This window comes from Colius striatus, chromosome 2 (genome assembly GCF_028858725.1).
Source record: "Colius striatus isolate bColStr4 chromosome 2, bColStr4.1.hap1, whole genome shotgun sequence".
NCBI classification, from domain to species: Eukaryota; Metazoa; Chordata; class Aves; order Coliiformes; family Coliidae; genus Colius; species Colius striatus.
Window position 1 is genome coordinate 58,777,511 of NC_084760.1, and position 12,783 is coordinate 58,790,293.

Consider the following 12,783-nt stretch of genomic DNA (forward strand, 5'->3'; position numbering starts at 1 on the left):
CTTCACTGTGAGGGTGATGGAGCACTGGAACAGGCTGCCCAGATGAGTTGTGGAGTCTCCTTCTCTGGAGATGTTCAAAACCCACCTGGACAAGTTCCTGTGTGACCTACTCTAGGTGGTCCTGCTCTAGGAGGGTTGGACTTAGATGATCTTTCGAGGTCCTTTCCAACTGTTAAGATTCTGTGAATGTGTGACGTCTTGTAAACCTCTTCCCACATCTTACGATGTTTATAAGCTGCAGGCAGTCCTCTCAGATGCACTCTTAACATAATTTAACTTGCCATGTGCTTACTGCTATGCTGATGTAGAAAAAAAAATAAAATTGAAATTTATCTTACAGAGCCCACTATGTGTTTTAACAAACGTTTAATAAAAAGGAGCAGGATTTTTATTTTTTAAGATGACCATTTTGATGGGTGACTTTTGTGGTAGTACTAATTTGTTTATTGTCAGAAATCCCCAATAGTGACAGACAGTAATCCTTCTAGTGGTTTCAAAACAATATCCCAAAATTAGTAGAGTAGGTGTCATGGACCAAAATGCTTAAACCTACGTAAAACTTAAAACTTCAATTTCTGCTTACCACTATAACGTTCCTAAATATGTGAGAATTGCAATGCCCTTGGTTTATATAACTACAGCCCCTTTAGAAGAATGATGTTTTATAACTCAGCATGAATAGTTTCCTGGAAAAAACAGAAGGTAAGGGGTTTGTTTTGCTTTGTTTTGGGTTGTTTTTGCTTTGTTTTTGTTTGGGTATGGGGAAGGGACAGAAGAATTGTCTTCTATTTTATTGTGGGCTTTGCATTTAAGAAGACATGTCATAAATAGAAGTGTAATTTACAACAACAACAATATGCAGAAATAGATCATGGATATTCTGCCTCAGATCTGTCCCCACAGCACAGCTCCAGAGTTTTGTTTTCTCAAAACCACTGCATAAAAAAAAAATCTAAAAATCTTTTAACATCAACAATATGCTCCTTTTTTGATGTTTACATCTTTTACAGAATCTTAGAGTCACAAAATCTTAAGGGTTGGATGGGACCTCAATCATCTAGTCCAACCCTCCTGCCAGAGCAGGACCACCTAGAATAGGCCACACAGGAACTCATCTAGGTAGGTTTTGAATGTCTCTAGAGAAGCAGACTCCACAACCCATCTGGACAGCCTGTTCCAGTGCTCCATCACCCTCACAATGAAGAAATTCTTCCTTGTATTTCTTTGGAACCTCTTGTGTTCCAGCTTATACCCATTGCCCCGTGTGCTGTCATTGGACATCATTGAGAACAGCCTGGCTCCATCCTCCTGACACTCATCCTTTATGTATTTGTAAACATTAATGAGGTCACCCCTCAGTCTCCTCCAAGCTGAAGAACCCCAGCTCCCTCAGCCTTTCATCATAAGGGATTTTCTCCACTCCTTTCATCATCTTGGTGACCCTGTACTGAAGTCTTTTTTTTTAGATCTGTCTGAAATTTTTAATATCCCAAGCAGACACTTAAGATTTTTTTTTCTTGCCAGCATCTGTAATTTTGAGGAAAAAAAGCATAGAATTATTTCTAATACTAAAGTGTTTGATATTTGTAAAATTACTGGCTTCATATACAGTGCATTCACACTACTCTAGATATTCAGTCACATTTATGTTTTGAGGAGTAGACAAAATAGTGATAGCTGTGATTTCCTGAGTAAAAAGGATTTTAAAGGCAACATTTCTAGAAAAATGTGGCTTTTGTAAATAGTATGTGGACTGTCTGGTTAGGACACATCAGTTTTGTGGTGCACCTCCATGCCTAAAGTTGGTGACTAGAGTGACATCCAACCACAGTACTGAATTTGAATATAAATATCCAAATACCTGGACAGTTGGCATGAAGGAACTAAATAGAGCAAATATAGACAGAAAAGAATATTTGGCCTCCTTAATGAAATATGGGCAAGGTATATTTTGAGATGGAAGTTTTTAACTCTGCTAAATAGACTTTTTTAAGGGTTTGTGCATGTACTTCAATCGTAGTGCAGGTTATCAGCACGGCCCTGAATATCATAGAGTGGTGTTTTAAGCTATATTCACTGTGGTATAACAGTACTATGTATACTTCTGTCTGATCCAGACATCAACATTAGTTTCTCAAGATATAAAGAAAAAATGCAGCATTAAGGACATTAAAAAGTATATCTAAAAGCAAATTAGTCAAAACTAAATTTTCTATTATAGTCAGATAGATGTATAATTTCAAAGGAGAAAGAAATACCAAGGTGATATGTAATCCTGAGTCAGGATAAATTTGTTTACTTCATGCATTGACATTAAACAGTCATACTTCACAGGACAATGCAGTCTCTATCTGTCTTAAGAATTCAAAAACGTATCTGTCTTCACAACTGACACTTGAATGTCTTTCAGTTAATTCTAAATTTGCTGGAAAATACTATTTTTTCTTACAGGAGAAATTGGAGGAGACTCCTTTCTCCCTAGTCACCCCCTAAGGCTTCAAATAGTATATTGATTGATGGTGAAGATATTCTCTTGAGAGTTAGAACATGGAACAGTGCATTAATTTAACCTAGGGAAAAAAAAAAAAATCCTGTATACAAGGAGATGTCTTGTTATATTTTTTTGTGTAGGCTTCTCCATTATGGCTAGTCACCTGCTCATAAGTAAACATCATTGGTATTCTGCAAATTCAGTTCAGTTCTTCCCTAACTGGAAGCAACTTGAGCTGTATTTCTAAGCAGTACTTGAGCTACTAGCTAGATAGCTATTCTGGGCTGCACATTTCTATAATAGATCATCACAAAAATTTACTATAGCCTACTGAGCTCCATCTGTAGTTGAGGAAGGAGAGATGCAAAGGCAGCTCAGTCATGCTGCTTCTGGAGTAGCCTTAAAGGGAATCTCTTTTCCTCTATTAACTACATGTGGAGTCCAGGACGTAAACCTTCCACTCCCTTTGTCTTTCCTGTTGCACTTTGTAGAAATCATTAAATTGTCATTGAAGCAAGGATTGAAGACCAGCTGCCCAAGCTCCCCAGAGAATAGATTAATTACCAGGTTAGAGAATTAATTCCTCTTTCTTCAACACACACTCTGTCTAAATGACTAAGTATGTTATACAAGCTGGAACAGGTCCAGCAGGAGTAATCCCGGCCTCCCTTATATTGCCATACACATTGATGACTAAAGCATTTCCCAGCGAGGCAAAAATCCAAGTTTTGTCCAATTCAAGTGAGAAATTTTAGCCCATTTACCCTTTAATCAGCAAAAGCATCACAGGCATCATGTATGTGTATACTGAGAGAGATGTCTTCAAGTTAATTCTGTAGGTGAATTACTTCATAGAAGATATTTGAATGTATCAGAAATAGTGCAAGAAAAGTGAAGTCTCCAGCCTGCTGTTGTGAAATACCCCTGGCAGGACATCAGCTGAACCCCAGTCCCTGCACCACGAAATACTATTTGTTTATAATTTCCTTTTAATTTAATTATAGGTCTTTGAATGGAGTCTTTCATGTAAATGCAGTATCCCATTCAACATGAAGCATTACGACTTATGTTTTTCATTTGGTCAGCAAAATTAACATTTAGGATTTGGTTTAGACAATGTGATCTCCTTTAAATCTAGTACTTGGTAGCCAGACCAAGAAACTAGTTGTTCAGGAAGTCTACTTTAAAACATGCCTGTGATGCTCCCCTATGTTAATACAGTGCAAAATTCATTGAGTTAGCTGACTCAGCACATACCCTATAAACCTACATTATAAATATATGTTATCTGGATTATAATGTTAAGCACTGCACTGTCTTTTCTCAATGTTTGGTCTATTTTTATCTCGCAGAACATCCTCTTTTATCAAACATTGTTTTTTTATGTCTTTCTGCATAGATAAAATGTGAATTCTATTAAACACATGATGCCAGAAATACTGAAATGTCAAGTGTAGCATTACTCTCTGAAGAAATGCCATAGAAATAGCCATAGAAATACAAGCTGTTGGGTTTGAAAAAGTAGGATGCTATGTTCTGTTGAGCTCTGATAGCAGGTTTAATGGTGTGTTTACTTTTCCTGTCCCAACAGAATCCTTGCTGAAGCTAAGAACCTCTCTTTCAATGCCACACTTGCTTTCAATGCTTATACTAACATCAAGGATTACACAGATGAAGCTGAAAAAGTTGCCAAGGAAGCCAAGGCTCTTGCAAATGAAGCTATGCAAGCGGTAAGAAAAACAAGTAAATTGAGAAGAAGGCTTAGATTTTCTGTGGAACTATGCCACACTTTTTCTCAGATTCATGTTTTCCTGCCTTTTAACTTTGTTTAGAGACCCCTGCCACCATAGATTCTTACAGTGAGATCAGAAAGCTAATGCGCCTATTACAGCTACGTGTACCTTTGGACTACATCCTCATTTGTTCCTGGCTCTCGTGCCTTATTTATCTTTCTCTTTTCATTTACTATATTTCCTTAATCTTCTGCCTTTCACTCAAGACAACATCTTTGAGTCAGGAATGTAGATCATTTGATACTCCTTAAAACTAATTTATATTTTAAAAATGTTTTGCACACATCTAAAGAGCTCCATACTTCTGTACTCTCTAGTCCCATGAAAATGCTCAGTTACTTCTCTGCACATAAGATGAACAGCATGCACCTGGTAGTATTCTAGATTTGGAGAATTGTCAGAAGAGAGTGGAAAGTTTTGTTCATAGAAACCATGCAGCTTCTTTTGTGAACTCTGCCAGTTTTCACAGAGAAGTCTTGTTCTCAAAATGAGGTACTGCATGTAAATTTTTAGAGGAAATGGAGAGAACTTTTAAAAATAGGATTGTAAGGTAAAGTCAGCTCTCCACCCTGAGTCATAACGAGGACCTCAGCTTCTTAATGTGTGTACTGTGAGCAGAAAAGGTTCTGAGCATAGCCAGTTAATGGCTAATTTGTGGAAGTCCATCAGAGAGCAACTGACATGCACTTCACAGGCACACAGAAACACAAGGAAATGATAGTGTAATATGAAATTGCCAGGCTCTATATTTGATGCAGAAATGTAAATGAACAGAAGCAACTTGTAGTTATAGCACTTTTACATGAATAAAGGTAGCTTTCAGAAAGCTACTTCAGTCAAATGGATTACATGAATGGCAAAAGCAATCATAGGCTCTAAAAGTCTGTATTTAGAAGAGAGATAAAGTACTCTAGCTACTGCACAAGATATTTTTAGTCTGTTTACATTGTCAACATCTATTTCAAATAATGCTAATTACTATATTTCTTTCTCAATTAAAAAATTTCACCTCATGCATTAGTATCTGTTAGTTCTCTGTAAATAGTTATTTGTTTCACCAGAACTCCTAATTACAAGGCAGAAGTAAAAAGGGAACTGTGGATTTTATTTTTCTTCTTATTATTAGAATTTAATACAGATAGTTCTCTTTTGCTACTGTGATGATTCAAAGTGAGTGAGGCAGGCAGCTGTTTCAAGGACTGAATAGGAAAAAAAGACACGACAGTCAAGAAACAAAGCAAGCAATTACAGTATGGCTACAAAAGAGTATATATCAGATGGTAAACTGGCTGGTTACACTGTGGAGAGAAAGTGGACAGGTAATTTGAAAGGAATGGAGGTGAAGATCAGCAATATGATGTAAATAGAGGCAGTGAACAGGAAGAAAAGAGACTCAGATATCTTACCTTAGTAAGATGAGGTTTTAAGCACCTTCATTGCATGTATTCATTAGGGGGACCTTGTTTTGTCTTATGAGCTATGTATGTGTAACAGAAGAACATGGAGGGAGTGGCTGACTTTTAAATGTAATTGATTTGATATAGAGTAGAAGTATGGAGTGGTTTACCATCAAATTGCTGAAGAGCAAGGTAGATTTTAACCATTATTTGGTAAATGATCATATGAGGATTTGGGCCAGATTTAAAAAAAATATTAAAATTGTGAAGTTCATAATTTCCCTATTCTAGTTTTTGGGGTTTATGCAAAGAATGTTGAATATTTGCTCATCTGAAGTGAAGCACTTAACTGCTAATTAGATAAATCAAGTTCCCTCTTTCTACAGGCCCCACAGACCTTGTGTTTATTTAAGATTCAGCATGAGAGTTGTAGTGCACCCTCTCTGAAGGCTGTCCGGAGCATTTGTGGATTTGAGCCTCCTCAGATTGAGGACCCCCTAGAAACAAAGTCCACTCCTTTCTAAGAAGGTGCTCTTTGGGGCCCCGTGTAGAAGAAAAAAAACTTTCTCCTTCTTTTGAAAAGTGAAGCTATGTTTTTTTCTTCTTGAGAGCAGTGAGTGCTTATATTTTGTAAAAGATTCTTGCCTCCAGATGCCAGCAAGTAACAGAGAAGAATGCTGAAGCTCACGTGCCTCCTTGTAATGGAAAAATTATTTTGTTTTCAAATTGAGCTAATGTTGCTAAAAGCAAGAACAAAAAGATGCTTGAAATCCATCATGATTATGGGAAGCCTGATAAATAACTGGAAAAATATGTATTAAAAATATGACAGGAGAATTCCTCCTGAGCCTTTATGATGAATTTGCTTTCTGCTTTAAAAGCAAAAGAAATTTATAACAGATGAGAAGTCTCTGGCATTCGAGAAACTTCAACACGCCATTACTTAACCAAGACAGTAACTGACTGAGGAGAGGAGTCATGTTAACAGATCCAGTTTGTGGCTCACAGATCAGAATCATAGTTTTACAATACATCTTGGAAAAAGTGTGTTGGTTATTAGACTTTTTAGAGAGGGTTTATAGGCTAGTAACTAGAACCACATGGAAACATGTTTGATGTTTAAGGTCCTAATTCTATCTTTGCTTTTCACTTGCTTTGCTTCATCAGTTATATTGAGTGTCTAGGTTTCCTTACCTGGTAATGGCATAAAGCTACCTAGCCATCGTTCCTATTGAGAATGTCCTGAGATGCAAACCATTTTCAATATTTTGGTACTTCAGAATACTCAGCTATCTTCAAGACCAGTAAAAATAAGAGTAGCTCTAATTCTTGCATAGATGAAAGCGTCTCAGAATGTAAGTCTATGTAATAAGAAAAGCGTTTAACTTAAGAATAAGGCAGAGCTATTTTTAACTGATGTAAATTAGCACTTAGGTCTATAAAGTACTTTATACATGTGTAAGTTCAAGTATGTGATCCTCAAAACTGTCCTAGTGCATTTACATCTGTGCTTGGAGCTGTTCCTCGGCATGTGACCAAAATCATCAATGTGTCATCATCAAATTTGTACAGCATGGTGCTTTCCATTCAGGAAACCTCAGGAAAAAAAATCCTTTCTGCAACATCTCCAACAATTCTCAATGTGGTATATACTCAGATCATGCCCAGCACGTGCTCTCAGGGAAGTCTTCACAATGCTGAAACTATGGCTTATCTTACTCAAACTTACAGCACACAGCACATGAGTAAGGAAACGTGCTAAGTCAATGATCCACTCAGTCATCCGTAGGAGATCTGGAGGGATCTCCTCCATCTCAGAAGAGTGCTATAACCTATGAAGCTACGGGGTGAACTGAAATCTTTGTGCCCCTCCCACAGTAGATGAGCTATTTGACAAATACAGAGTTTATTGAAATACCAGAAAAAGGAAGATGGAGCGGTTATTCTTCCTAAATTATTTCCTTAGTAAAAATTGTCATTTATCAATTGTCTAATTATTGATTCATAGAGTTTTTCTGTAATGTGATAGATATTTTTCTTTTGACTTTGTTAAAATTTCTTCTAATCCATGGATAGTAAAAACCAGACTATTAAAGATGATGTATAGTTTCAGTGGCAGCATTTTGCATAATATTGTAACAGCATTTATGTCTCTAAATCACAATTGAGTTGGCATTGTTTGGATACATTATGAGATCCCGCTTCTGTCTCAAGAGGCTACAAGCAGTCAGGCTGCACAGAGTTCATATAGGGAGAGTATAAAGGCATGAAGGAAGGCACATGGAGAAGAAGGTACAATCTTCAGGTTATGGGCACTCTGGAAGAGGCAGAATTAGAACAGATTAGATTAGATTAGATTCCTGAAACCCTGAGATTTCCCAATTTATCTTGGATCACAATCTGGTTTTTTACACTCCTTTTTTCATTCTTACAGCAGGTGATCCAATTTACAAAACAATATCAAAAACACTTGGCTTATCAGTTTTATGGAATAATAAAGGGATTCATTATGACCCAGGCTTTCCAAAAGCACCCAAATTCATCTCACACAAAGCCAGAAAATGTATATTTATTCATTGTTTACTTCATCATAACTCAATGTGTCATGAGCCACAAGAAAACCTATCAAAATCAATATATTTTACATCAGATGTCTTGATTAATCTTCCTTTTCAGAATTATTTTTAAATAAATATAATATAAAGCTTTAAAGTACAAGTGTATTTGTCTCAGAAGGGGCTTTTCTAGTGTTTTTATGATGAAATCTGTTTCTCAGTCGTTGTCAGCACATGCCCAATTATTGTCCCTGATTTGATTAACTTCTTGGTTTTGAATAGTAAGACTGACCTTCCAACTTCATTTTACTGAATATAAACTGCTTTAAAAGACATTCAACAATGCCTAGTTATTTAATAATTATAACAGACTTTACTTTTGAAAGTTATGATCATAATGTACATACCCTAAATTCTTCTTCCAATGGGAAAAGAAATATAAAAGCATTATCTGATTTGACAGGTGCATCTGTCCCGAAATCTGGCCAAATTTTTTTTTTTTTTCCTTCAAGAGCAGTCTTTTGCTTAATTGTACAGTCTTTGTGTGTGTGTGTGTGTGTGTGTGTGTGTTTTCTGGGTTGATATGTTTTTTTCTATTACCACTGTTACTTGTATTACATGATAAAGAAAATCCATTAAAAAGCAGTTTTGTTTATATCTCTCAAATGTACACTTTCTGTTGATGTTGAAAGGAATTTGTGTACACAGCTTAGTATTTCAAGTGAATTTGGAAATGGGTTAGTCATATGGGCTTTATTTCTTAAAATATTAGCCTATGATGGAAGCGAAACATACATTTACATCCCATATGAATACAAGGAATCTTTAATAGCTATATCCCTGTGATATGGCAACATGTAACTAAAAATTTGATTCAGAATTTGGAAAGTATCCAAAGCATTCCCTAAGATTTTTAAAAGAAAAAGAAATCAGTGAGTAAAATCTGTGGGGTTTTTTGTGTCATCAAAAAACCCCGAAGGTTTAACATTATGCAAAATATCACCTCTGGGCTTGCTCATTATATAAATAATGAATAGCAATAATAACTGTGTCATTTAATTGACACACAGTTAATTTTTGAGTATACATATCTGCCCTGGAAAATGAAAAGTAGCTACCTCTTAATTATATACTAGTTACAAGGCTATGACCCATGACTAATATAGAATGTTATCTGTCTGTCAGGAGTATTCTCCAATAAATGTATTCAGTATGATGTGTGACCTGAGTTCAGTCTTACAAACTGAACAGCAAGCGGTTCAGAACCTAGAGCATTTCCTACCTGCTGAAAATACTAATCTAATTTAGATAAATCATTCCATCTAATGATCACTCTCTGTGCTGAAGATACAGATGGATGTTTTTTCAAAGATTAAGTAGGATGATATGATGAAGGATGGTTATTTACTAATAAAACTCTTTCAGTTTGCCCTTCTTTTTAAGCTCTGTTTCTTTTATATCATATTTTCTTTACTGACCTAGCAATTACAATTTTTTAGTTTAACCATAAAGGTCTCTGCTTTCAGTATTAGAATTTGGATCATCAGATCCAGTCTGGCTTCTGAGGGTACTGTAGCTGTCATTAGGGAGAAATACTGTATGGCACAGTGTTGTGTACATAGCTGGAGGGAGAATCCCGTGTTTAAGTTGAAATATTGTTTTGTTAGTTTGCTTTGAAATAGATTTGACTCTAGAAGCAAAACTTGTTTCTTTAACACTATGAATATTTTCTCTTTTCAGTAAAGTCATCACTGGTATTCCAAAGGAGATCTGACTTTTTAGAAAATTTAAGAAATTTAAATAGAGAATTTTTTCTTGTGGACTGATATAACAGTAATGTGGGATTTCATTTAGAGCACACTGACATTAACTTAAAATTTAGATAACTATTCACTGAGATCATTGCTATATCTCTTGTATCTCACTGCTTGTTTTCCTACAGACATCTGGTCCTCAAGGATCACTGAAGGATGGCGCCAAGAGCTCACTTCAGAAAAGCTTCAGGGTCCTTAATGAAGCCAAGATGTTAGAAGATGATGTTAAAGGTATGTGCAGTATATGGCATTCTGGCCAATCAAATAGAAGGAAAACATTGTGAGAATTATACTCTTCCAGTATGAAAAAACATCATTGGTAGGGGGACAAAAAAAAAACGTATAATTCAGTATCTGATTTTAAATTGAGCATTGTATCAGTGGAAAAGATCCTCCGGGCTTGGGTCCAGACATTATAGGAGAATGCTTGTCCTCTCTGTCCATTTCTTGGACAGGGGGACTGAGGAGGATGGAGCCTTGGTCTTCTCTTGTGAAATACAGTAAAGGCAAGAGTAAGTGGAGAGGAGAGGGGAGTAGAAATGTTGGTTCTTATTTACTAAAATTAGTATAAAAAACAAACCAGCATTACATTTTTATTCTTGTCAATGCAGAAGCAGGGTGTGTAATGCAATCAGAGATACCACATCTCTTCAGGATACTTATGGTATAACAAAATCATAGAATGATCAGAATTGTAAGGGTCTTATAGAGATCATCTAGCACCTAGACCTGCTAAAGCAGGTCCACCTAGATCAGGTTACACAGGAATATGTCCAGGTGAGTTTTGAAAACCTCCAGTGAAGGAGATTCCACAACCTACCTGAGCAGCCTGTGCCAGGGCTCCCTCACCCTCACAGGAAATAATTTTTTCTTCATGTTCTCCTGTCACTGGGAACTACAGAATAAAGACTTGCCCCATCCTCTTGACCTCCACTCTTTTAGATATTTAGATGCACTGATGAGATTCTCCCTGAGTCTTCTCTTCTGCAGGCTAAATAGCCTACATTATTCTAGAATAGGATTATTCTACAAAAGAGAAGCATAGTATTTGTCAAATAGAGTCATGGGAGGGAATTGCTAAGCATCTTTAAAAAATGAAGCTAAAAGCATGTCTCTAGAGAAAAGTTATTGTTTACAGACAGAGAAAGATTTCTTTGTTTCTGAAGCATAAATACTTGTCTAAATGCAGCTCTAATCATAAAGGTTTTAGATTTCAAAACAAATAGTTTGGTTTCTCAATGAAAATTAACCATCTTTGATTTCTACTGAAGTATTTGCCAATGGTGGAAAAATATTATTTGAACTACATTGCTTGGTGAGATGTAAAAGCTGGTAAATCAAGTCAAACTGTACTTGTAACATACTTAATATTTTCCCATCAAGAAATGAGAGTATTGTTGATGAATGCCATAGTGTGAGAAGGTAGGACAGATGTCAGTATGGACAGATTTGAGTTGTTTCATGTGAATAATCAGCTGAAGAATTGCAGGATAAGGAGTAATTGTCTGAGTCGTACTTCTCTAGAACTAAAGAGAAGCACAGATCATGTGTGGGTAGAGGTGGAAAAGGCAAATGTAACACAGGAATGGATGAATAGGAGCATATCTTTCCAAAACACATAAAACAATCATTCTACTCTGTTCAGGATTCCTAGTCCTTTAGCTAAGTTGACTACTGTCCTGGGCACCAAACTTCTTGAGAGCTGAAGTAGTTTGCAGTAAGCCATGAAGACTAATTGAAGATCTAGCAGAAGAGATATGAGGAGAAAGATGGAAGTAATTTAAATTTGTGAACTGAAAAGGGGACAATTGAATAGGGACTTAATATTCTTCAGTTATGCCAAGATTTCTCCAAAGAAGATGAGACTAACATATCTCAAATGCTCTGATACAGATCACATATTGGGAAATCTTCCTTGCAATTAAAATACAGAAGTACTGAGATTGATTCCTGAGGAGATTAGGGAGATTCAACTTTTGAAAATCTTTAAAAACAGCTTAGAGATATACATCAGTGAGGAATGATTATTGGTCAGAAGGAGAAAAATTATCCTCGGACAAACATCTGTTCTGAGCCTATGATTCAATGATCTTCTGATCGTTCCAACCAAAAGCTGTTTATTTCTTCTGTCTTTATCCAGACAGATTGTTTTATAGGTCTTCTAAGAAAACACTTATTGCAGAACTAATGAAGCATCTGTCCGTAGCAGTCTTAGAAAGGAATTGAAAAAAATAATACATTTTGACTAAATCTTAAGGGAAATAAGTATGATACAATTATGTACTTTCTAGTAGGACAACAGTGAGTTTCACACATCTGCCTTTGTGAAAACTGTTGATCATTATTGTTTTATTTGCTTTGTTTTTACATATAACAGAGAAAACAATTTAGGAGCATTCAGTATTTGTGCCACTGCTATAGTAAAGTCTGAGAGTGGGATCTATTAACTGAGTCCTCCATACAACTGTTTTGAAAGTCACACAAATTCTGAGTAATATTTTGATTAGCCTAAACAGAATAAGTTCAAGTTGATAACTTAGTGCACTGTAAACACCTCCCTTTGTAATTTGAAGTTTTTTGTGCATAGTTTGAGAAGCTTGTAAACAGTGACTGCAGTTTTTGAAGTTTTTGTTGGTCTTTTCCTACTAGATACATGGCTGAAGCTGCAACTAGGGTTCACCTGGAATTAACCACAAGGATGGGAAAAGCATAACAATTGAAAACCTATGTGAG

At 36.0% G+C, this 12,783-nt stretch overlaps 1 protein-coding gene across 1 annotated transcript in view; it reads left to right on the forward strand.

Moving 5' to 3' along the window:
* LAMA2 (laminin subunit alpha 2) overlaps nt 1-12,783 on the forward strand; it is a 361,557-nt gene that overhangs the window by 281,698 nt on the left and 67,076 nt on the right. Inside the window, exons 40-41 of the mRNA XM_061990653.1 lie at nt 4,083-4,221; nt 10,179-10,281. Of these exons, the coding sequence (XP_061846637.1) occupies nt 4,083-4,221; nt 10,179-10,281 (242 nt within the window). The remainder of the gene's footprint in view (nt 1-4,082; nt 4,222-10,178; nt 10,282-12,783) is intronic.